The sequence below is a fragment of the Vulpes lagopus genome, chromosome 3, assembly GCF_018345385.1.
Source record: "Vulpes lagopus strain Blue_001 chromosome 3, ASM1834538v1, whole genome shotgun sequence".
NCBI lineage: Eukaryota > Metazoa > Chordata > Mammalia > Carnivora > Canidae > Vulpes > Vulpes lagopus.
Window position 1 is genome coordinate 26,083,540 of NC_054826.1, and position 26,803 is coordinate 26,110,342.

Below are 26,803 nucleotides of genomic sequence, written 5' to 3' on the forward strand. Positions count from 1 at the left end.
AATTTTTAGTCAAGTCAGGCAAATGTGCTTACATTGAAAGTGCCTTTTAAAGATGTAATTAAATATGAAGAATTAGTCTCTCTTCTTTCCTCTCCTAGACATTGTAGCATAAACATTGGCATTTTGTTTCCTTAACTCACATTCTAATTTCACTTCCCCCAGAGCTCTTTCCCCAGGTGGCGTTTCTATAGCCCAGACTCTACCCCACCTATCTCTCTTTCTATAAACCTCTCTTTTTACTTTGGGTTTTAAAAGTTTTTAAGTCATGATGGTTCAGATACTTACATATAGCAGTATATCCTTTTCAAACCAGCAGTTCTACATTGTGAAAAATGTACAAAATCATGTGACCACCCCACAATCAAGATATAAAATATTTCTATCCTCTAAAAGTTTCATTATGTACCTTTCAGTCCTTTCCTCTCCTTGTCCCCAGCCCCCTTAATGGATCTGAGTTCTCTGTCGATTTACTTTTGCTTTTTTCAAGGTCATATCAAAGAATTCATAAAGTAGCTGCCTTTTCTCATTCAACATAATGTGTTTGTGATTTATCCATGTTGTTTATATATAATTGCATTCCTTTTTACTGCTGAAGAGTATTCCATTGTATGGATGTATTTTGTATTTATTAGTTTTTATTGTCTTTGAAAGTTACAGTCATGCTGGGCTGGAGGGCACTGTGATTGTATTAGAGTTGGCTGTTTTTGTTTTGTATTTCCTATGAGACAATCTGGCCTTGAAAGAGAAAAATGCCTAGTACTCAAAATAGTTATATGCCTTGTAGTGCCTGAGCTGCAATGTATTCAGATTTTATATGCTGCATAAAAAACCTGATACATGTATATGATTCCCATCCTTATAAAGCAGTTTTGAAGAGTGCCATCTGAAATTTTGTATCTCAAAGTATAATTTGGCCACCTAATATAGTGGAAAGAGAATGAACTTCGGAGTCAGAGTCTTGGGTCAGCATGCCCATTCTGACACTGCTAGCAGCATTTGCTTGGACAACTGTCCTGACCTTGGCTTTTTTTTTTAATTTTTATTTATTTATGATAGTCACACAGAGAGAGAGAGAGAGGCAGAGACATAGGCAGAGGGAGAAACGGGCTCCATGCACCGGGAGCCCGACGTGGGATTCGATTCTGGAGACCCGGGATCGCGCCCTGGGCCAAAGGCAGGCGCCAAACCGCTGCGCCACCCAGGGATCCCTGACCTTGGCTTTCTAAGAATGAGCCTCTTCACTCACACAGTGGAGAACATAATACCAGCTCATAAGTTGTGATGAGTAGCTAAAATAAGATAAATTTGAAATAACAATGCATGTGCATTCTTAGCACTTGGTACACAGTAAAACTTACTCCCCTCTTCTCAGCTCCTCATCCTGAGTAGTCTTTTTAATATATATAGATTTTTAATTTCTATGATAATTTAGGCTAACAGTTTAGGCCTTATCCTTTAAATTCCGAATAACTTATTTAAACTATCTTAAATGTTTTTTTTTTTTTTTTGTAATTCTTACTGTGGATGGCAATAACAAATGATTACCTTTTAGTAAAAAACTTTTTTTTTAGTAAAAAAAATAATAAAATGCTCATTTTATTTTTGCCACAGTTTATAGAACTTACATCTATATTCTAAACATGTAAAATAGCAACAACCAGCTTTTGTTTTGGTTCAAATTAAGTCATATATTAATGTACAGAAAATGACTCCGGAACTGGTTGATCTAATCTTTTCTGATCAGCCTTTATGTTTGTCACTTATCTTCTTCTTCATCCACCTATTCATTTCTGCAACCTACAACCCAAAGATGATAAATACAGGAAGTTCTGCTGCTTTGCTACAAATATGGAGAGCCAGTAAGAGGAGCATTTAAGGTAATGCTAATTTGGGGGTGGGGATGGAAATAGACTATAATAAAAAATAAAAGGCAATCTTTATGCAGTAATGTATAATGTATCTTAGCCTGAAGATTCTCTGCCTGAGGCATGCAGTAGTTAGCTTATAGTATTACAATAACGTTTCTCTGGCTCAAGTCCTACTTAAAGATGTATAGGAACCCCAGGCCTAAAGCTTTGCTTCTGATCTCCTACGGGTTACTAGAATGTGTATCTCACAGATATCCATTAGCAGCAACACTATTCTCCTATCATCCTTTTCCTCGGGTCCTCTAACTACCATGATGGTCCCAACTTTCAACCCAGATGGCATGGCATGGTGCCCTAGTCATTGTGGTTTTCTCCTGCTCTTGGTTTTGATCACTTGTATATGCTTGGTGGTTTGGGGAAGGAAAAAACTTTTCTCTCTGCTCTCTTAGGTGTTAGGGCTAGGGCCCTATGAGTTGGATGCACAAAAAACAGATTAACAAAAAACAAAACAGAAGCTTATTAACATGTTCATCAAGCATACACATGGGAAACGCAGTGATGGTAACTCAAAAGGGTGGTTGGAAGTTGGAGATTATAGAGCATCTTAACAAAGAACAATTTTATAAACAAATTACAAGACAAAGGAAAAGTGGTTTAGGCTTTTAGGGGCAGCACACATGGAAAGATAAATATGTGGAGAAACTCATGAAGGTTAAGGGCCAGCGTATAAGGTTTGTTTTGCAGATTTCTCTGGTGTGCTCTCCAATCTAGAGTTGTCACTGGTGACTAAGAATTGACCTGCCTTTTCTTTTAGAAAGGAAAAGGCAGAGAGATTTTCTTGCATCTGCTTAGTCTCTATCACTTTTAGCTCAAAATAATCCTTATGTCAAAGTGGCATATTTTGGGATAACGTACTCTGAACACTTTTGGTGGCTTCTAACTTCTAGTCATTCCCTCCTCTGGTTTATGATCCAGTAATGCTTGTATTGAAATGAGAAGAGTATTTACCACTCCACTTGTGTTATAATTTAGCCAAAACTGTATCACTATCTTTTACTCTATCCCTGGAATGTTAGTACCATTTTTACCATTTTGCTTTGTAATCCTTTTAATATCCACCCACACACAGTCTAGGACTTAGAATTGACACCTTACTTTACTCAAATTAATCTTGCCCCTTGAAAATCTGTTTCTTGGATTAATGTTTTATACCTTACACTCCCTCCCTGGAAGTCTAATACCTCAAATAGGTGTATGAGTCTACCAGGCTAACCCTCCAGTCTTTGTTTAGGTGAAGGACACACAAATATGCATGCGTACATGAATACATACACACACACACACCCCTACACAACTATCTGTATTTTTAAAAATCTTTTAATAGTATTTAAAAGTATCTTAAAATTTAAATATGTAATGCCAAGACATATCAAATTGAACAACTTAAATATATACAGTTTATTGTGTGTCAGTAATACCTCAATGCAGCTGTTAAAGAAAATACAAACATAATCACCATTAAAATCTTATACTAAAAATATATATATATAAACGTATGGAAGAAGTTTGTACTAGGGCTGGAGATGAGTTTTAGTCATATATGTCATGTGGAATTAGGTAGTTAGAGAAGGAGAAAGTGGAAAATGGGAAAGAACAGAAGCCAAATTGCATGGAAATATGGTGGAAAAATTTCTGAGCCAGACTCAAAAGCAGAGCCGAAGGTCAAGAGGAAATAGTGTTTCCGGATACCATGTCGTAACTTGTTTGAACACTTCGTGACCTTTTTACCCTGGATGCAGTTATGCTTCCTGGGAGGGATTGGAGAAGGAAGAATGGGCTACAGGTAGATCTGACTGGATCTTGTAATGCACTGGGGCATAAGCAAGCCTTCTGGGGATTCCCTCTAAGAGAATGTCAGTCTACAGGGAGGTAGCAGCCTCCTTATTTTAAGGCAGCGTCTTAAACCTGCCTTAAAGTAAACCTGGCAACATGAAGTCTGAAGTCATCTTAAGTTGACAAAATGGAAAGGAATCTATGCTTATTTAGTGATGATGGAGGGCACGGCCATCCAGCAGCAGGGGCCAATAGCAACACGCACTGACCTCCCAGTGCATGTGTGTAAGTCATAATCCTTGGACACAAAAAATAGCTCATGGGTGAAGGGCCCTACTTACATAAGTGGGAACAGTGAAAGGAGGACACTTGGCATTTGAATGAATGAGATCTCTTCAGAGACTGGTGGGGCTGTTGAGTTTGTTTATCTGTGTGAAAGCCACTACCTCTATGTGTATGTCATGGGGCACAACTCTAAGTAGTAAGTGAACTACATTGCCATACTATACCATATGGAAGTGTACGGTTTTATAGGCTTTAAAAATATTGGGCCTCCACAAATTTAAGCCTTGAAACATCTTCATTTACCTTTGGATCTAGAAGTTTTTGATGGAAGATGCCATTTTCCATATAACTGTACTTTTATAAAGGTTCGTAACAAATCTAAAGAAAAATGTGCCTAAAGTTTCTTTCATTCCACTATATGGCATAAACCAGACCAAACTCCCATATTCTCTACTTATATATTTCATATGATTTCATCTATAGCAAGACTCTGGAGATAATATTTGGTAATGAGATTTCAAGCTCACAAAGACAGCCAAATAGCATATTGTTCCCACCATAGTGCCTAGACTATTACTTTGCATGTGGTAGATATGTGTTAGGTAAATGAATAAATGGCAAAAGTGATGTTTTTACAAGATTCCCAACTTAATCCAAGTGAAGGATCATGTTAGAAATTTTAAAAATGTAGGAGAGAGAGCGCTAAGAAGTCTAGAGGAGAATTAATGCAGGAAACTTCAAGACAAATACTAGAAGACCATAAGATGAACCAAACTTGTGAGCCAGGAATAATGTTTCACTTTCTCCTATAGCATAATAAAGGATGTAGAAGCAGAAAAGATTTAATGATTAAGACAGAGGTTCCTGGCAAAATCTAATTTCCTAATCCATTGAGTCTCTCCCATCTTCACTGATTTCATTCTTTTGATGTGTAAACAAAGCTCATTCTCATTGACCTGCTAGTCAAAGAAATCCTAATGGCAAAATTGGCTCCGTTTGACTTTTTTATGTTAAACATTCAAAATATGTTTCCATCTAAAAAGACAGACTCCAATCTAACTGGCTAATCAAAATTACTTCAAATAGGGATCCCTGGGTGGCGCAGTGGTTTGGCGCCTGCCTTTGGCCCAGGGCGCGATCCTGGAGATCCGGGATCGAATCCCACGTCAGGCTCCCGGTGCATGGAGCCTGCTTCTCCCTCTGCCTGTGTCTCTGCCTCTCTCTCTCACTGTGTTCCTATCATAAATAAATAAAAATTAAAAAAAAAAATTACTTCAAATAAAACAAGAGTTACTGTGATTCATAGGATGTACTATAAATTAAATTGCAAAATGATTGAGAAAAGAAGGGTCTTGGCTTCAGAAAAGAATAAAAACTACCTGCAGGGAACGCCTGGGTGGCTTAGCGGTTCAGCATCTACCTTCAGCTCAGGGTGTTATCCAGGGGTCTTAGGATCGAGTCCCACCTCAGGCTCCCTGCAAGGGGTCTGCTTCTCCCTCTGCCTCTCTCTCTCTGTGTGTCTCTCATGAATAAATAAATAAAAGCTTTTTTTTTTTAAAAAAAAAAAAAAAAAGCTACCTGCAGGATCAAAGATTGTGTATTCTTGGCAGAGGACCTAAGAAAAAAGATTGTCATGGTGAGTGGTCTTATGAGTGTGTCAAATTGAAGAAGATCATGTACTGAGTTAAAATTAGGTCTCCTAGAATCAGGACTAGAGACATGCCATGGAAACTACAGGCACTTGCAGTTTGAAGATTTAGGGCCATGGAAGTGATGAGGAATTAAAGGGGAAATAAGTCCACAATGAGGAGGATGGAGCATGAGGAGGTACATGAGGAAGGCAAAGAGGAGGTACATACAGGGAGGCAAAGCCAACAACTCACACCACTGCTCAAAGTTATATAAAATGAACTGTGCTCTTGCTTTTTCTAGGCTCCACTTTAGGTCCCTTAGGCCAGGCTGTAATTAATTCACATCTTTGGGTTCTCTGAAATTTCCTCATATCCTTTCATTTCTTTGACTTAGGCTAGTTTAAGTAAGTTTACTCTTTCCTCCTTGAAAAATACATTCATTACTATCTATATCTCTAACTGAAACACCCAAGTTTTCCAGAGACAGCAGAGTGACAAATAGCCATAGAGCTGGCTTGATTCATCATAAGATACATTTCTTGAAGGGCGCCTGGGTGGCTCATTGGTTAAATGTCTGCCTTCAGCTCAGGTCATGATCCCAGGGTCCTGGGATTGAGCCCGTATTGGGCTCACCACTCAGCTGGGAGCCTGCTTCTCCCTCTCTCTCTGCCTGCTGCTCCCCCTGCTCATTCTCTCTCTCTTTCTCTCCATCTCTCCACCAAATAAATAAGTAAAATCTTTTAAAAAAATCCCTGAAGTACAACCGAATAAAGTTTTCCCTTTATTGAGCTTTTCCATGTTCTAAGAGACAAACTTCCTAACTTCTTCTTTTCTCTGGTTCATTTTAATAGTTAGATGTTAGTTGAATAAATGTGTTTATTCATTACTGGAAGAAACACTTACTGAGCAACAACTCTGTGTCAGGCCCTATTTTGGAGACTGTGAGTAAAGTTAATGAGACATGGTCACTGTCCTAAAGGATGTCCAATAAGAAAAAAGAAAATATTAGGAGGATACAGGGAATTTCATGTAATGGTCAGCCAGGTCTCTCAAAGACTGGAAACAGAAAACAGAAAGATAAAAAGAACTAAAGCAATCCCCCTCTCTCCCTAATGTATTCATGCTTCAGTGACTTGGTCTCTCCTTTCTGTTTTCTTTTTTCTTTTTCTTTTTCTTTTTCTTTTATTTTTTGAAGTGAACATAACATCAAGATTTTATTGTCTTCATAACAAAATATGAAGTTTAGAACTGGATCACTTGGCCCTTTCTCTTCTTATCTCTTCCCAGTTCAAAATGCTTGCATCTCTTAATAGCCAGCATTCTCTTCGATCTGCAGTTGGGCTCAACACATTCAAGCCTCAGCACAATCTTCTTTGTAGTTTTAGCCTTTTTCCGGAAAATCGGCTTAGTCTGCCCATCATAGCCACTCTGCTTCCAGTCATAACGCCGCTTTCCCTGGGCATAAAGAGAATCTTTGCCTTTCTTGTACTGTGTCACTTTGTGGGGTTGGTGCTTACCACACTTCTTGCAGAAAGTCCGGCGGGTTTTAGGAACATTCACCATCGTTGCGAGAGCGCTATCGACACGGAAAAGTTCCTTTCTGTTTTCTATGAAAAGCTACTAATTGGCTTTTTCTATTTTCATTTGAAAAATGGCTGCCCCGAATGAACATGAATTCCTGGTCCATGTGGTCAGCAAAGATCCTCTAGAATCTCTGTACTATGAATACAACTTTCTAGGAGAAAATCTAATCAATGCAGTTGGGGCCAGGTGTCTCTCCATGTCACTAGGAGGCAGGACGACTTCCAGAAGGAAATCAGTGGACAGAGCTGGCAGGTTGCTTTGTGTGTCTGCCACACACATGAAAACAAAGACAGCTAATGCTTGTAATGCCAGAAGAGAAGTATGAATAAAATGCATAGATGGATTGATGGTTCCAGGGACTAAGGAACGTAGAATTATTTTAGTTTTATTTGTTTTGTTTTTAAGTTGGAAGTATCTGTTTTATTTTTGGATGTCACGCAACTCATGCCGGGAGACCTGTTGGTGAATCAAACGCAGTGGATTCTGAATTTTACTCAGTCTTGTCATGGATTTACTGGGTAACATTTGAGGAGTCACTGGTTACTTCTTTGCAAATTTTCTAAGAGCTACACAGAATTTCACATTCCCTACCCTTTTCAGGTATAGGGAGAAGAATGTAGAACTCTTCAGAAATTCAATGTAGTGATAATTTTTAGGAACTATTTGCCAGGTACAGGACTAGACGCTGGTGATGGAAACAGGGAAGATTTCAGAGATCCAGCATTTAAGTGAGAAGGTAGAGTATACACCCATAACTAAATTCAAGTCATACCATAATACACGCAAAAGAAAGAGTTTTGGTATGAGCGATAGCAGGGGCAGGTCGAGGTTCAACTGGGAGCTTAAACACTAAGGTGCTTGGACTTCATCCTGTAGACTTCCCAAGATTTTCAGCAAATTAATCCTGCATTTTGGAAAAAATAACTGTGATGATGGTATAGAGTATATCGCAGATAGGAGAGGAGGAAGCAGAGATAGATTGCATAGGAGACTGATACTGTGAGGAAAAGGGCTTGAACTAAACAGAGCAGCATTGGCAGAGGAAGTAGGAAATGGATAGACCACCACGTTAAGGTTAAGGACAGAGCTGAGATGGTGTGGTGGCAGGAAGGCCTGATGGTAGTCCTAAGGATGGAAAGCAGAGGCTTCTAGTTTAGGTGATTGTACATGTAGGAATGAGATAGGCAAAGACCTGGATTTGAAGATAAAAAAAGGTCATAGAAAATGCTGGGGAAAATTCTTTCAAGCCTCCTCTCCAAAAGACTCCAGCCTAGAGTTGGAAAGAAAAGAGTGGGGAGGCCTTACTTTATCCCTTAGCAGTTCTCAGAATGTGGCCCCTCGATGTCGCAAGACCCTTTTGGTGGTCAGTAGGTCCAAAATATGTTTATTCTAATCCTGAGATATTATCTGCATTTTTCACTGTGTTCACATTTACCCTATGGTACAAGAACAATGATTAGTAAGAGTAATTATTGCATTCTTCACCACTGGATACTCAGAGAAAAAATGAGAGGGAGAGGGTAAGGGGAGGGGGAAGAAAGGAAGGAGGAATTATGGGGGAAGAGGACAGAGTAGGGGAGAAGGAAAGGTGGGAGGAAGGAGAGAGCTAGTTTCACTTAGAATGTCTGTAACAGGGCACATGGGTGGCTCAGTCAGTTAAGCATCTGACTCTTGATTTCCGCTCAGGTCATGTTCTCAGGGTTATGAGATGGAGCTCTGCATTGGGCACTATGCTAAGCATGTAGCCTGCTTGGGATTCTATCTCTCCCTCTCCCTCTGCCCTGACCCCCCACTTGTGTTCCTGTGTGCGAGCTCTCTCTCTCTCTCTCTAACAACAAAAAGGATGTCCTTGACAAAGCACTAAAAATTAACTACCTTTATTAAATCTCAACCCTTGAGTACATGTCCTTTAAATATTTTGCATGAGTAAACCTGGGAATACACATTAAGCACTTGTGTTGCACACTGAGTCAAGATGGTTGTCTCAATGATTCATAAACCAAACTAGCCATGTTTTTTTCATGGAACACCCGTTTTACCTGAAAGAACAATTGATAGACAGACTATGATTATTCAGGCTGGGGTATTGGGTAGACATTTCTCAAAAATGAATGAAATGGTCTTTTATTCACACAGAACCACTGATAGTATGTGTTGCCAATGATCAAATCCAAGCTTTCAAATCCCTGGGTGGCGCAGCGGTTTGGCGCCTGCCTTTGGCCCAGGGCGCGATCCTGGAGACCCAGGGTCGAACCCCACGTCGGGCTCCCGGTGCATGGAGCCTGCTTCTCCCTCTGCCTGTGTCTCTGCCTCTCTCTCTCTGTGTGTGACTATCATAAATTAAAAAAAAAAAAATTTTTTTTAAAAAAGAAATTTTGGAAAATGTGTATGTGCTAGCACGAGTCTGACAGCTTCCCAAAATGTAAAGACTTTTGTGATGAGCTAGGTGATATGATTTTTTTTTATATTGTGTGCTGAAATGCATCAACAATTGGAAAATCTGCACAACTCAGTGAACCAATATTTTTTAAATGACCAGTGTATGAGGGGACAAAACTTTGCAGGGGTAAAAGATCTACTCAAAGTGCTCAGTAGGCCGATGAATTTTAATGCACAACGTGTTGAAGGAGGTTATGACTGCTGATTGATCTGCAAATTGGACTCAGGACATTGGAGGCTCCTTATCCCCTCCCTTATCCTTGAAATGTAGGAGCAACATTAGGGACATGGCTTTGAGAAAATAATGTGTTATTGAGACCATATGAACTGTATATATGACTAAATCCTGCCTGTTAGGGGCTCTACATAAACTTAGGATGCTGGCAGCAATGTGGAGATTCACTCATCTTGTGGCCACTCCAGACAAACCTAGCATGTAAGTTCCCTTGCTTGTTAAAACTGTGACCCCTCAATCTGAAGATGTCTGCCTCATTCCTCTCTCTCCTTGCCCTCCATGTATGGGGGCCAGCTTCAAATTTCAACCCCAGGGACTCCTGAGGTTGCAAATCAACACACTAGGGTAGGCAAAGGTTATTGATGTGGTTTCAGATTCCACATTGGAACTAGTCTTTAAGAAGCTACCACTTGTTGCATTTGGGGACAGTATCAGGTGTATCCACAATTATGTTCTGTTTTTTCATCTACATCTGTGTGATACCAGATTAATTCCAAATTATTGCCAAATTAATATAATTTCACTGAAACTACACATCAGAACACATTGGATGCAGGAGCAGATATGAGAAATCAAATGTTTATTTTTTAAGCCAGACATTAAAAAGATTGGCAAAAATGTAAGACGAAACCATTCTTCTCATTATTTCTTTACTTGGGGAAATATGGGGGGTTTTTTTGTAGAATATGTTATTTATGTTAATACATAAGAGCCTTATTGTTGAATTAATACATAAATACATAATATATAAATATTAGAGAATGTATCTGTTCCAATTTCTTACATGGTAAATACAGGTAGAAATAATCCACATAAACAAAACTTCTTTGGGATCCTCCATATTTTTTCCAGCCTTAATAAGGTATAATTGACAAATTACAGTTTGTATATATGTGTATAAATATATGTATATACACATATGTATATACTATATATATATCATTAGGGAAAAAATAGATAAAATGATCTGATTATCACAATCAAGATAATTAGCATATCCATCACTTCACATGGTCACCATTTTTTTGTTTTCGTTGTGAGAACACTTAAGATCTACTCTCAGCAAATGTCAAATATACAATACAGTATTATTGACTAGAGTCACCAGGCTGTACACTAAACACTCAGGATTTATTCATCTTATAACTGAAAGTTTGTACCCTTTCACCAACATCTCCTCATTTTCTTCACCTCCAGGCCCTGGTAACCACCATTCTAGTCTCTGTACTATGAGTTGGCTTTTTTAGATTCCACATGTAAGTGAGATCATGCAGTATTCGTCTTTCTCTGTCTGGCTTATTTCACTTAGCATAATGTCCTCCAGTTTCATCCATCATTGCAAATGGCAAGATGTCCTTTTTTGCAGCTGAATAATATTCCAACATCTTGGTCCTTGTGCACAGAGGTGAACTACCATGGTGTCACAAGCACGGTTGCTGAGGAGGCATTGTGGCTGGGGCCACCATCCACTTGGTGTATGACTAGAAGTTGCTGGGGCCTAGCGAAAGAGCCAGACTGTCCTTCAGAAGTCTAAGGAGGTAGCCCTGCCCCAGTCATGAGCCAATTCACCCAGTACAGCCGTGAGCAGACCAGTCTCAAGACACCCCAAACCCCAGTCCCTCCGAAGTTTAACTCTCACATCTAATAAGTCTTAGAATTCAGGCATCATTCTGCTGATGTTGGCTTTCTCGATAGCCCCCTCCAAGGCCCCTAAGTACTCCAAGGTGGGCTGAGAATACCTGAAGGAGCAAATCAAGTAGCCTGTCAGAGGAGGCCACCTGCCCCAGAGGCACCATAGACCTGGAGACTCCAGAGTGGGACTGGGACTCCACCCCAAGGGCAGTATAGGACTTTGGAAGTGTTAGAAAATATCTATTTCACCATCTTTTTATCCATTCATCTGAGATTCTCAAAAATTTTAAGTATAAAGGGCTCCTTGAGACCAAAGAGTTCAAAAAGCCCTGCCTTGATCTTATTTCCTCCGAATGTGTGTCCAGCACAGTTATACCTAGGCAGAATAGTTCCTAGGAAGATTAAGGCATGAGTTCTCCAACTATTTTGTCCCAAGAACATTTTATACTTTTAAGATTAATGTGGGGCAGGAGTCAACTCTTTGTTTCTCGAACTTTGAAATTTTTACCTACTCTGGAAAAATTTAGCTCCTGATTTATTCTCTACCTCCTGCGGGCATAATGCTAATTTGTCCTGTTCTGAGCACAACAGCAAAGAAGGGTGCATTTGCCTCCCCAGCACCCAGAGACAAAGCACAGATCCTCCTCTCACATGAAGGGAACTACATCGCCTCCCAAACAAGGGTCTGTTCCAAACACTTACTCACATTTCAGTGAGTCAGAAGGAAACAGACAGATATTCATCTCCCTGAAACTGGCTGACTTCCTGCAAGAAGCCTGTGAGGAGAGTCAAGGTTGGGTGTCAGGGTTAGTAAACGGCCACCTGAGAGCTCTCAGGTGTTAGCGGGAATCTTAGTAAGCAGGTGAGTACCACAGACAGGTCAGGAAAAAAATGCCTTCAAGTGTTTGTCAGGATTAGTAAGCAGGATTAGTAAATGATAGGTAAGAAAACAGGAAAGAACCAGCGGCTATACATTTTTGAATTCAATTTTTTTTTTAATTTATTTATGATAGTCACAGAGAGAGAGAGGCAGAGACACAGGCAGAGGGAGAAGCAGGCTCCATGCACCGGGAGCCCGATGTGGGATTCGATCCCGGGTCTCCAGGATCGCACCCTGGGCCAAAGGCAGGCGCCAAACCGTTGCGCCACCCAGGGATCCCACATTTTTTAATTCAAAGCTATAAAGTTTATAGTCATGAGGATAAGCAGTAGCACCTGATGAATACCAATTAGTGTTTTAAAAATTCAAGACTCTGGCCTCAGCTATGGTAAAGGAAAGCATTTGATTTTGACCAACTGAGTCCTCCCATGGTAAACTACTTTACCTCCGAGTGGCAGTATCCTAGACATCCCATAGTGCTCTATTACCTGCCCCATAAAGATTTGGAATGGTGATAATAATAATGATTAGTCTAATAGCTCCTTAAGTTTGATTTATTAAAACATCTGATTATTTCATAAAAATAGTCACTGGAAGAATTCTGGTTTCAACAACATGCTGGGAATTTGTAGGCTTTTGGAGGGAAAAAAAATCAGATTTAAAGAAAAGTGAATATCCTGTTTCTTAGGTTGGTATGTAAAAATCCCAGATACGGTTACAGAATGTTGTTTTTTCCAGATCTGAGACTAAAAAACAAAGGAATAAAATGGTCATGGTGTAATACAGACAAAGAGGAAGAGTCACAAGTTCATATACGGGCTCTCACTCCTCTCTGTGTCTTGAAGTAAATCGCTTAAACTTAGTAATCAAATCAGCTGCTTATTATCCTGGAGGAGAGGAGTGAATGAGGATCCATCTCGCACACGCACACACACACACGCACACACGGTGCTCTTGCAGCAGGTCTTGCTTAAATATACCTCGGATAATCATAACTTGTGCGCAGATCTTCTTTCTTCCCTAACCTGGTCATTCTGCACTTATTTTTGGCCGTTCCCCCACCCACTTGGGAAAGGCTCGGAGAGCGGAGAGCGGGGCACTGCGCCGCGTGGGCCCCCCCCAGGAGCCTGGAGCCTGCAGAGGGGCCGAGGCCCCGGGGGGTAGTGACCGGCCCCCAGCCTGGTTCCGGGCACCCACGGGGCGGGGCCGGGGAGCGGCGGAGCGCAGGTGCCGGGGCGGGGCGGGGGGTGCAGGGACCCGGCTGGCGGGGCGGGGGCGGGGGCGGGGGCGGGGCAGATCCGGTGTGCCGGGCCGGGGGGCGGGCCGGGGCGGGCCTTGGAGCCCCGGGAGCCGCCGGGCGACTTTTCCCTGCCCTGGCCTGGCGGGACGAGGGAGCCCTCGGGTCGGCGGCTGGAGTCCGCGGTCTGGACGCCTGTGCCCGGAGCGAGCAGTGCTGCCCCCGGCCCCCGCCCCCCGCCCCGGGCAGGCCCAGGATGCGGCCGGGCCGCGCAGGGGGCGCGCCGCTGCGGCTGCTGGTGGTGCTCGGTCACGGTAAGCGGGGGGTCCGCGCCGCCGCCGCCGCCGCCGGAGGGAGCTGCGCGGGGCCCGGGGCAGGCGGCTCGCGGCTCCGCTCGGGTCCCACGCGGGCCCAGGCTCCCCGCCCCTCGCCGCCCCTCCCCGCCGGGCTCGCGCCGGCACGTCCCACCCTGGGGCCGAGGCGCCCCCGCAGCGGCCCCCGCGCGCCCTCGCTGCACGCGCGGAGCGGGGACCCCGGGGTGCGCGGAGCCGGCCGAGCCCTGCGCCCCGGCGTCGGCAGCAGGTGCTGCCCCGAGCCCGCCCCGCGGGGCTCCTCGGGCCCGGGGTCGGGTCCTGCGCGCGGCGTGCACCGGCCCAGCGCGGTGCGGGCGGGCCCCCGGGAGCCCCGACGCCCGGTTCCAGCCCGAGGGTGTGAGTCGCGCCCCCGCCTGCTCGGGCTGCAGCCGGCGTGTCCAGCCTCGGGGACGCGGGACGCCCAGCGCTCCTCAGACACTGGGCGGGCGGACTTCTTCCTTCCCTTCTGCCTCCCTCTGATCGCTGTAGCGCCGCTGCTCCACTTGACATCAGCTCGGGCCGGGGAAAGTTCTTTTTTTGCCTCTCTCGAGCTTTGCCGCTGCCAACGAGAGAGTGAAGGAAGGGCCGCCGCGGGCGCGGGCGCCGGGAGCGAGGCCCCCCACCGCCCCGCAGCGCGGCCCCTCCCGAGCCGGGGCGCTCCCGCCGCGAGCTTCCCCGGGACGGGGCGGGAGCGGCCACCTGGGCGCGCTGCGGTTTGAACAGCCGTCGAAACAAAAAATGGGCTCTGCTTCTCAAGTGTTTTTGCAAAGAAAATAAGTGTTTCCCAATACATGTAAATACTTCGTACCTTCCTTTAAGGCATGCAGCTGAGCTGTTCTTTACTACGAAGAAACCTAACCCAGAGCGCCCTGTACCATTTCCTCCAGGCGGAGCTGAGAAAAGCGCCACCATCCCCCCGCCCAGGAGAAAGGAAGCATCATTAGGTTTTCAGTGTGACCCTTTAGACAAAGGTGCTTCATGGGTATTCTGTGCCGGTGCCCCAAGAGTCTTTTGAGGGGCAACCAGCCCTAACTGAGGGGTTGCCAGTAAAGTTGGATTCACTTGAAAATCAGTCTCTGGAACAGCACAGCCTTCCCAAGAACTAATACACATTTAAATCCGAGCTTTTCATCTCTCTTTAATTACCCATTATTAACAGAAGCTATGGAAACATAACATCATTTTCTTATCTTTGAAGTGCTGAGGCTTGTTTTTTCAAGAGCGGTGAGAAATACTTTAGTGGAATGTGTTGCTGCCAGGCATAAAGTCAGGTATAGAGATTTTTTAACCTGGAGGGAGTTAATAAGGACAAATCTGTGCAAGAATGCAGAGGTGATTTGAAATGACGTGTGTGCAAATGATTTTTTTTAATATTCATTCCTTCCTTTCGTTCCAGTTATCTGCACACCCAAGAAACAAGTTTTCTCTTAACTCAGGATGATCATAACCAAGCTCTGTCATTTGTGATATCAATCCAGGTTCCTAGGGAAGCAATATCATTTTCTGATACCATGAATATCCCAGATTAACATGAATAATTAAGCCTCTAGGTCAGTGATAGCTGAATCTTTTTGGCATTACCCTATGTATGTAAAATTTTTGAGTATTCATCATTACTCTCCACGTACACATATAGATGTTTATAAATCATATACAGGTACAACTGTGTAATACCAAAAATGGGAACGTAAAAAGCAATATGTGTGTGTGTGTTTATACATCTCACATCCTCTCCAGCGTACATGCAACCAATGTAGAAACTTAAAACTCTCAAATCTCATTTTAACATTTAGAGTCAAATGTACTTTCTATAAACCTTCTCATGGGTATTTAAGAAAAAGCAGTGTTCAAAGTTGTTTCCTATATATCACCTTGCATTGATCACTTCTTGGTTTAAGTGCCTGGAGTCATCCAAATGGTAACTGGCAGATGAAGGATGGAAGAGAAAGACCCAAAGGGGCCTATATCATTCTTAATCTAAACAATAGATACATAGAGGAGAGGAAAATGTAATTTTAAAATGCATGATGGCACTTACATTCTACAGTGTGCTGCCAAGCCACAGACGATCCTCACCTTCTCTCCCTATCTCTGGCACCTTGGCCTAGAGTCACCGCCTCTTTAATGAATACCTTCAAATCCTCTCCCTAGCTCCTGTCAAGCTGTAAATACTCTAATTTCTCTCAGAATAAGTTAATCCTTCTTTTAACATGTAATTTGGCAGCTCTGTCCTCCTGGAACACCCTCCACCTCTGTCTTCTATTCTCCCTATTTTTCTCCTGCTTTCCAGGCAGTTCTTCCTCACTCTCTTTCACAGGCTCATCTGTTTTGCCCAGTCCTAGGTGTTTTGGGTTCCATCCTGGATCCTAGTCTTCATTTTTACCAGTTCTCTCTCTCTCTGGGTTAGTTCCCCCCTCAAGTCAGGATCTCCAGCCAGGCTTCTCTCCTGGTTCCAGATCAGTATTTTCATCTGCTACCAACAATCTTCACCCAGATGTCAAATAAGCATGGCCTCAATGCGTCCTCAACTGAAATCAACAAGTGCCCTCCAAAATTCTCTCCCGTATTGTCCACTGTTGTTTACCAGCAGCAGTATCAGCATGAAGATGCTAAAACCAGGAATCTTCTCCCTTGTTTCAACCTCACAGCCCATTTCCGAGTTTTATCCATCCTCCCCACCTTATGCAGCTCTGCCACCACCAAGTTCAGACCCTTACTTTCTTTGCATCTGGACAATGGTACACTGGTTTTCCTGTTTTTATCTCTTATCCCTCTAAGCCATTCTTGTCATTGTCACCAATGTTATCTTTCTGGACACTTAGTTGTATCCAATCAGCCCCTTGCTTCAAACGTTTGGTGGCTCCCCACCTCATATTGGGTGAGGTCCACATTTCTCAGCAAAGGTTCTTTGCCATCTGGCTGCAGCCTGACCTGCCCATTTGGGCTTTTCTCTGCTACACTCCTTATGCATACACATAGACACAAGTACACCTACTGCACATAAACACAGACATGATACACACACCTCAAAGCCATATCTATACACCTATGTACACCCTTCTGTGTTCCGACTGCACTTGATCAGACCATATTAAGTGCTATTTTCCAGGCTATTCCCTTTGCCTTCACTGCCTTCATGATTTTCACCATTTCTTCTTATCCCTTTGCAACTCACAATTTTCCTACATTAAAAGAGACAACCCCAGGCAAAATTATAAAGTAGAAAAAATTTTCTTTTCTAAAAGGGAAGTTTGAGATAATCTTTCATTTCTGGGACCAACCCTAAAGTGCCTCTTCTCTCTTAATCCTCAGCACCTGTGCAGCTGTAAACCACCCTTTTAAAAAGTAACTCCTCACCCCATGGCTCTCCAGCTATACCTACCCAACATCAAGGACGCTTTGCTCTCTTAAGTCCTGGTTCATGAACCTCTGTTTGATTTAAATTCATGCACCAGGGCTCAGGATCACTATTTAAAAACAATTATTCATGCACTTCTGACATGCAGCCAGATTTGCAAGTAATTGCTTAAATATTAGAGCTGTATCTTGCCTTTCCTAACAAATTAAAATTCCGGTATTGCCTGTACCACCTTGTTGTGAGATGACCACCAAGACAGGTATGTTTCAACACCAAGACAGGCAGTGAATGCGTCAGTTCAAATGAATTCCCTCTAAGGTGGGTGATGATTAGTCCTGTCTTAATGTGTTAACAGCCGTGGGCCTGTCAGAAGGGAGAGAAGCCTGTTAATGTAAAGAGATGAGCTTCTAGTGATGGAATTTTAGACATTCAGTGAAATAAAAACAAATTCAAGTCAGTATGTCAAAAATAAAGTATTTCAGGAAAGATGGCAAAGGACCAAAATATCATCCTGATGTCATGTGAATGTTACCACTTAAAGTCAAAAGCTTTTGTCTGGACTATCAGCCTTGGGATGTTACTGAAAGATTCAGCACAGCCCAAAAGAGGAAGAACCACATAAGGCTGTCATTCTAATTGGCAAATCAAAGATCGGAGGATTTTTGTGTTTGTTTGGTTTTTTTTTTTTCATTTATTATGGTGACTAATGATTAACCTGAACACACAAGTCCTGAAACAACAATAGATTCTGTATGTGAAAGTGATTCCTTTGATGCCTCTTCAGATGATCCATTGCTGTTTGCTTTGCTCATCCAGCTGTGGTGAATTCCATAATACTAGTATTTGAACATTTTTTTATGGAGTAACCATTTTATGTAAGGCAATATGCTAGGCCCGGCCATAGGAAACTTGAAACATGGTCCAGAGAGTTTATAGTCTATTTGGAAACCAGTTCAAATATGAGATAATGACATTGTCTCAGTCCCTGGAAGGTTCCAAACCAATTTCAGACCCTGCCGTCCTCCTTTCTGACAGAAGTCCAGTTATGGGGCCGCCTCTTCCTCTACACAGCTAAGAGAGCGGAGTGAGAGGCAGGGAACCTCGAGCTGTGATTGCACTGGGCCATTCCTGATGGTCTCATACTTCTCTTCAGGGTTTGCCTTAGACATGGGCATGTGACTGCAATGAGACATGGAGGGAGATAGGCTTGGAGACTTTTGGGATAGAATTTTCATTCGTAAGAGAGACATTGGTTAAGAAACATACTTCCAGGTTGAAATGTGGAGCTTGGGATAACTGTAGGCATCTGATAGCCTTAATGTCAGCTATCTGGAGGATAAAGCCAGTACACTTGCCCAGTGGAAAGACAGAAAGCAGGTCTTTGATATTCTCTTTGAGTTTCTGAATTATTGATATTTAGAGCCTTCTCCTTGTGCCTAAAAAAAAATGTGTAATTTAAAACTTGGTTATGTTGTTCTCGTCATATTGTTTCGTTGTCTATGCTTATAACATATATATGTAATATAAGTTTCTATAACATAATAAATATCATTTGGTTATATATAATTAATTGCTAGATGAGTGGTACAGAACTTAATATTGAGTTCAGAGGATGGAGAAATGTCACTGTGATGCATTTAAGTATTAAGCCTCCCTGCACGTCTTCATGGGAACAGTAAAGAATCTTTACAGTTCAAATCTACTGTGAAGGACCTCAAGGGTCAGAGTCCAGTTTTCACCTTGTAAAATGGCTATCAGTGACAATATAAGATAGAAAGTAACATAACCAGAAATGGGACGCAAGTCTCCTAGATCCTAGATCAGATGTTTTAGATGCTTGAATGGGAAAGGAGAAGGTCATTATGTCCAGAACACACTGGGCAAGGTATTCACAGAGAGTGAAAGCTGAGAGTTAGCAGGCATCTGACCCGAAATGGCCTTATAAACTGCAGCAAGAAACATGGACTATTTAGGACAATTGGATAGTTTTGAAAGGCCTTAAGCAGGGGAGTGACATGATCAGATTGGCTCCTTGCATAGATCACTGGAGGCAGGGAGGATGGTGGATTGAATAGAGGCCAGACTGAAGGCCCCAAAAGCACTAAGGATAAAGAACTGGTTCTGGTCTTAGTTTTAGCTTAGTACACAATTGGGGGATGATGGTGCCAAAGCTCAGTAGCAGTAGAGAAAGGTCACAGGGGACAGGTTTGTAAAGTAGTTAGGGAGAACAGACAGGATTTGGCAAAAGATTTACTGTGGTGCAACAACTGAAGGAGAAGAAAAGATTGAGGCCTAGGTTTTGGATGTAGAGAACCCAGGAGCTGCTATTGACTGAGACGGGGGGAGATGAGGAAAAAAGGCAACTTATTATTATAACATAATATACATATTATTACATATAATAATCTAATATAGACATATATAGACATGTTTTATAGACATGCTATGTAATAGCATGTATTATTAACATATGCTAATAAGGGGATCCCTGGGTGGCGCAGCGGTTTGGCGCCTGCCTTTGGCCCAGGGCGCGATCCTGGAGACCCGGGATCGAATCCCACATCGGGCTCCCGGTGCATGGAGCCTGCTTCTCCCTCTGCCTACGTCTCTGCCTCATTCTCTCTCTGTGACTATTATAAATAAATAAAAATTTAAAAAAAATTTTTTTTAAAAATAAAACATATGCTAATAATATAATTATTATCCATTAATCTATGTTAATATGGACATGTTATATTATACATTATATAATTATAATATATAATATAATAATATAATACTGCTGTACATACAACTGTCTACTACCTAGACATGTGCATCTAGGTTGTTTGAGACATCCAAGTGCATGTTTAGGTAGGAGATAGTTGCATATACAGCAGTATTAGAAGCAGGAGAGAGAACAACAGGGGATAGAGATTTAGGAGTCAGAGGAGACTAGAGTCATTGAAGACATGCCATGGGTGAGTCAGGCAGAGACCAGCAGATGGCTTCGGTGACAACACGAGGGATTACCTGAGAGGGTCAGGTGAGGAAGAGGAGATGCCAGGGGCAGAGGAGCGGTGGGAGTAGTAAACAGAAAAAAGATCGCAGGAAGTGGGGCGCCACACAAATATTTTGAGAGGGAAGAGTTGGTCAGTTGGATCATCTTCCTCACAGAAGTCAAGCATGTTGGACAGCCTTGATGAGGGCAGTCTCCATGGGGTTCCAGGGTCTGACATGGAGAAGACATGAACTGATGTTTCATCAGGGTGAAACTGATGACTTTGAGGACTGCAGAGGGAGGCAGCCAAGCTGTGGGCATAGGTACCTCCCCACCCCCCAGTGTGGCTGCTTGGATTGATGAGGGAGCCCTTTTATATATTTGTTTCAGAACAGACTTACCACACTAAAATAGCTGTAATTAATAAGCTTCGCATGGTTTTTAGGGTGTGTAATATATAACAGAATTCAAATTCTGGTCCCAGAATTAATATCTGTGCTTTAGTCAGATTTCCTAACAAAGAAGGGTTCTTTGAAGTTATAGGTAGGTTTCTCCAGTTAAACTTTTAGTTCTTTATTTCTATCCAGTATAATAAAGATCCTCAAAGTCATTTCAGAAGTCATAGTCCCATATAACACAGAGAATTAGAGCTGGCTTTGAAAAGCTCTGTTAGTAAAATATTAAGGCCTTTTATTCTGTGTAACTCAGGGTGTTTTCAAAGTGTTTTAAAACATTTTCATTTAATCATACAAATTAGAAAAGAAATTAATGCCAGTGCTTAATTTTGTTAAAGTTACAATTAGTTCAAAGTGCTTATATACAAGTATTTTTTTCCAGTCTGTGCCTGCTGACTCTTGTACATATAAATGACACTTACTAACCAGTATAAACTTGAACTGCATATTTTGCTAATGTTTTCAGGTCCACAGAATATTGGGACTGTTAATAGTTTTCAAATATATCGTTCTTCCTTTGAAAGAGTTGTCTGTTATTGTTGTCCAAACAGTTCACGGCAACTGTGCAATTTTGTCGGTGAAGATTCCTGCATTATTATTCTATGTTCTGAAAGAATAACCGCAATACTTCCTTTTAGGAGTTTAAAGTGACTAGAGATGGTTTTTCTGCAGAAGCCATACATAACTCCTGAGCATTGAAAGGCTTTCTGTATAAAAATGAGGTTAGTGTTTAAACAGAGCAATGGAAATAAAGGAGTGATGGACACTGTATTGTCAGCGTAAGAGATTATTTCATTGTGTTTTGAAAAGCATGAGCAAAGCTCTTGTGCCCATGGATGCCTTGAACATTGGCAGTTGTCATTCCCTCTCATTCATTCGAAGGTGGCCTTTGTTTGTCTTTGTGCCTGCCTGATCTCATTCCCATGGATACCGTGTCCAAATACAGACTGAATGCAAGCTGGCTTCTGGTCAGCTCAGTCAGATAACTCTATTCCAAACTGTGTACCAGTTACCTTCAGGTCCTGACCAAATAGCTTCATGGACACTTGTTAGAATATGAACACTGAATCTTCTGGATTTTATAACCTTTCTAAAGTCATATTCTAAATGCTACTGTATAAACAGATCTTTCAGAACAATTGACTTAATTTTTCTGTGTACCATTAACATGGTTGAGGAGAAAAAAGAATAATTTAGTCTTGAAAATTGGGATACTTATATGCAATGTCTATCTTCTTTTCAGCATAAAAATATAATAAATAGCCTGAATTAAAAAGCCTTAATGAAAAATTAAAAGATGATTAAATAAATAATTTATGTAAATGTCAAAGTGTCTTAGTCCATTTGGACTGCTGTAACAAAATACCACAGACTGGGAGGTTTATAAACAACAAAAATTTATTGCTTATGATTCTAGAGGATGGAAGTCCAAGATCAGGCGCCAGCATGGTCACATGCTGGCAAGAGGCCTCCTCCTGGTTCATAGCTGGTGGAAGGGGCTGGAGTCTCTCTGGAGCTTCTTTTATAAGCCACCAATCCCATCCATGAGGGTGAAGCCTAAGCACCTCTCAAAGGCCCCACTCCTTAATACCATCATCTTGGGTGGGGGGTTAGGATTTCAAGATATGAAATTGGGGAGGGGCAGGGGACACAAGTATTCAGACCATAGCACATAGTAATTAAAAACCCCTTTATTATGACAGTATTTAATTTTTGCCCCCAAATTATCAGACATAATTTTATCATTACTTTTTTGTTATGGTCTAAGTGAGATATGACCCTAACCCTTCCTAAGAGTACAGTTTCATGCCTTTGTCTGTGTTTTCTCTTTCTGAAATACTCTCTATCCCCACCCCTATTCCGCACATCATTTGTGTGTCAATTTCATTCCCAATCCCAATCCAATTTGAGTGTCCTCTACACGTTCATAGCACTTGTCACTTTCTATTTCAAGAATCCATTTACTCAGCTCTAACCCCCATTGATTGCAAACTCTGAGAAGACAGGGCCCATGTCCTTGTCATCTATGCCCAGTTAAATTCTGTTGGATTGAGTGATGACAGCATGAGACATGTATGACAGCCACTGTAACACGGGGCAAAAACGTTCTAAATGAAGGCCAAGCCAAAAACTTCCTAGTTCTTTTCAATTAGAATATGCAAAAAAAAAAAAAAGCCTCTATTTGCAGATTTATCTGAATTGGCTAAAATATTAAAATATTACTTTCATTGATCTTTTTTCTTCACTTCTTTGACAGAGTTTGTTTGCTTTTAAGATATCTCTTCTTTGCCTTGAAATGTCCAATTAGAGTAGAGTATTGACAAGTAACAAGATCAATAAAAGCATGAGGACAGTGTAGACATCTTTTTTTCCCCAACGTGCTGTCTGATTTCCCTGTTCTGTTCTCATAAAGCTAGCACCCATAATTTAGCTTCAGTTGGACTATTTCTCTCACTGAACACATTCTTCTAAATCACCTTCAATCTTATTTATCACAGTATTCCCAGGACCTGGCATATAGTAAGTGCTCAGAAAAATGACTGGTAAAAAATTTTTAAAAATAAACATAAAATGAACATTCAGATAACTGTGAGGTACATATGTCCATTGAAATACTAAGCGTGATTAATAATTTCAGAATATTAAAGCAGAGTGTTTTAATATCCTTATAGAAAAATGACACATACTAAGATAGTCACCTTAACAGAAAAAATATTTGTATTTCTCTCTTTTGACATTTATAAGTGTGAAAGTAATTTTTATAGATATACTTACCATTTATATGAAAATGAACAACTTACTTTTTTTCACTTAATATCTTTGTACATTTGTATATGGGCTTTGTATTTACAGCTTTGCATTAATGCATCCTGCCAGATCATGGCTAACTATTGTTTCATTGTTGGATATTTAGGTTGTTTCCTGTGGGCTTTTTCCCCTACTGTAAATAATGTGGCTATAAATATCATTGTGCAAGAAGCTTTTTCTTTCCTTTTTCCTTTTGGACAGTTTCCAGAGGAGACATTACTGGGTCAAAGATTATGTGTATTTTTTAGCTCTTGTTCCATATTGAACAGTTTAGTTCTCAATAATGTGTGAATTTACAAATTTCACCAATATTAGGTTCTAATTTACTTTCTGTAGGTTTTTTTTTTTTTTTTTTTAGCTTTTTGTAGTTTGGTGGATGTAAGGTGATTCTTCATATTTATTTTAATCTTCATATTCATGAGGGTGCACTTTTTATGTTGCAATTTAAAAATGCCTATCTTTTGAAAACTATGCATAGATTAGGATAGTCTAGAATCTAGGCCTGGGACAACATCAAGAGATCATCTAGTAAATGCCTCAGTTTTATAATAATCAGTTTTCAAAATGACTAAGGCCCAAGACTCCAACCTGCAGTGTGTTCTCCATAATTTCAAAATGTTCTTCAGAACTTCTGTAAACCTATTTAACAAACTCCCCCTTGGTGACCTATTTTCCATAGGCTGATTATAATCCATTTCACTTGAGGAGTGGCAGTTCTCTAGTTAAGATTTCCATTCTTTCAGACCGTTTAGAGGGAGAGAGGATATTCTGTTTACTAGAGCACTTGATTTCAAGTAACTGAATTTGGAGATTGTTCTGGTTAGCTATTGCCATGTAACCCCTCACCCTAAAACTTAGTGGCTTGAGATGACAACCACCATTTGTCATCTCTTATGGTTTCTTCAGTAGGACTTTGGGAATAGCTTGTCTGGGCAGTTCTGGCTTGTGGTTTCTCATGTGCTTACTATAAGAGGGTAGGCAGTTCTCTCTTTGTGTGGCCCCATCAAATGGCCTTGCTATCATGGCACCCCCTGATAGCCTGACTTCCTGCAGGATGACTCAGGGATCCAAAGACATATGTTCCCTGCCCCTTCTACCAAACTGGCAGAAACCGTATGGCCTTTTGGTTTTTTTTTTGTTTTTTTTTTTTTTAAAGATTTTATTTATTTATTCTTGAGAGATAGAAGGAGAGACAGAGCCAGAGACACAGGCAGAGACAGAGCCAGAGACACAGGCAGAGGGAGAAGCAGGCTCCATGCACCGGGAGCCTGACGTGGGATTCGATCCTGGGTCTCCAGGATCGCGCCCTGGGCCAAAGGCAGGCGCCAAACCGCTGCGCCACCCAGGGATCCCCCGTATGGCCTTTTGTAACATAGACTCAGAAATCATGCAACTGCCTCTCTGCATCAAAGCAATCACAAAATCTCACCTAGATTCTGAGGGAGAAGACTTTTTTTCTTGAGAGGAAGAGTATCAAATAATTCCCAGACAGATTTTAAAACCACCACAGTAACCTAATCAACTTAATTGTGCTTACAGGGCAGTTCATTGTTTACATCAGAGTTGCTCAACATGGACATTATTGACATTGGGCCAGATGATTCCTTCGGTCAGGGGGATAAGGTGGGGGTGGGTGGAGGTATTGTCCTGTCCACTGTAAGATGTTGAGCAGCTGAGATCCATTACACTAAACAAACATGTATAGATAGATGTACCTCAGAGATCATAAGACTTCAGCTCTAGACCACCACGATAAAGCAAACACTGCAATAAAGTGAGTTAAGTAATTTTCCAGTTTCCCAGTGTATATAGAGTTATATTTATACTATAATCTATTAAATGTGAGATAGGGGATCCCTGGGTGGCTCAGCGGTTTAGCGCCTGCCTTTGGCCCAGGGCACTGATTCTGGAGTCCTGGGATCAAGTCCCACGTACCCACGTCAGGCTCCCTGCACGGAGCCTGCTTCTCCCTCTGCTTGTGTCTCTGCCTCTCTCTCTCTCTCTATGTCTATCATGAATAAATAAATAAATAAATCTTTAAAAAAAAAAGTGTGAAATAGCATTACATCCAAAAAAAGTACATACCTTAATTTAAAAATACTTCATTGCTAAAAAGTGCTAATCATCATCTGAGCTTTCAGCAAGTCATATCACTGACCACAGATCATAACAAATATAATAATAATGGGAAAGTTTGAATCAATATTGCGATATTGATTATTGCAATAATCACCGAAATATGACACAGAGATATGAAGTGAGCAAATGCCGTTGGAAAAATGTACCAAATAGACTTGCTAGACACAGGGTTGTCACAATCCTTCAATTTGTTTGTTTGGTTTTTTTTTTAGATTATTTATTTCTTTATTCATGAGACAGACACTTAGAGAGGCAGAGACACAGGCAGAGGGAGAAGCAGGCTCCATGCAGGGAGCCTGACGTGGGACTCGATCCCAGGTCTCCAGGATCACGCCCTGGGCTGAAGGTGGCACTAAACTGCTGAGCCACCCAGGCTGCCCACAATCCTTCAGTTTGTAAGACACAACATAAAGCTCAATAAAGTAAAGTGCAATACAACAAAGTGCCAGTATTAAGCATATTTAATGTTCATGGCTTCATGGAAGAACTCCAGCCCTGAAGAGTAAACTAATTGCCATTTTTCCCAGTGACTTTGCATATCACAGGCAAACTCTTCCCTACTTTTCTGGGCCAATGGGAGGATCAAAGGGGATGATGAATGGCAAAGTAATTTGCAGACTGGAAAAGTATATATGATGCTGTTTTTAAAATATCCATATACTTGGTATTCATCCATTTTTATCATCATCCATTTATTGAAGAGATCTGTTTTAAGGAACGTTTATGTAGTGCCTGTCCTGTGGCAACTGCATCAGACCCTGGGGGAATTGGAGGATTCAAGGCATCCCCTCAGGAGCTCTGCTTTTCATTTCTAAAATCACCTGTGGAGGAAAAGGGTAGCATCTAGATCCTTACTGATTATAAAATTTAACACTCAAAGTCCTTCAGAGAAAAATTGCATTTTTCTTTCCTAATGAAAGCAGGAAGATGTTATGCCACTATAATCCAAAAGCAGTAGTAAAGGTCATCTTATGCTTTTGGACTTTGCACTACCTTTTTTCTTTTTTTTTTAAGCAGTATAGCTATAAGCCAACCATCATAGTGCTTAAATCTGTGTATGATATATGGTCATTTCTAGAGGGCCGG

At 41.5% G+C, this 26,803-nt stretch overlaps 2 protein-coding genes across 2 annotated transcripts in view; one reads left to right on the forward strand and one right to left on the reverse strand.

The window, feature by feature from the left end:
• Window positions 1-6,812: 6,812 nt before the first annotated feature.
• Window positions 6,813-7,201, reverse strand: LOC121487845 (60S ribosomal protein L36a-like). Its single transcript, XM_041749893.1, has one exon. The coding sequence runs from the start codon at window positions 7,178-7,180 to the stop codon at window positions 6,860-6,862; it is 321 nt and encodes a 106-aa protein (XP_041605827.1). The 5' UTR covers window positions 7,181-7,201; the 3' UTR covers window positions 6,813-6,859.
• A 6,490-nt stretch (window positions 7,202-13,691) lies between these two features.
• Window positions 13,692-26,803, forward strand: part of ITGA2 (integrin subunit alpha 2) — a 103,136-nt gene continuing 90,024 nt past the window's right edge. Inside the window, exon 1 of the mRNA XM_041748211.1 lies at window positions 13,692-13,938. Within this exon, the coding sequence (XP_041604145.1) occupies window positions 13,881-13,938 (58 nt within the window). The 5' untranslated portion in view covers window positions 13,692-13,880. The remainder of the gene's footprint in view (window positions 13,939-26,803) is intronic.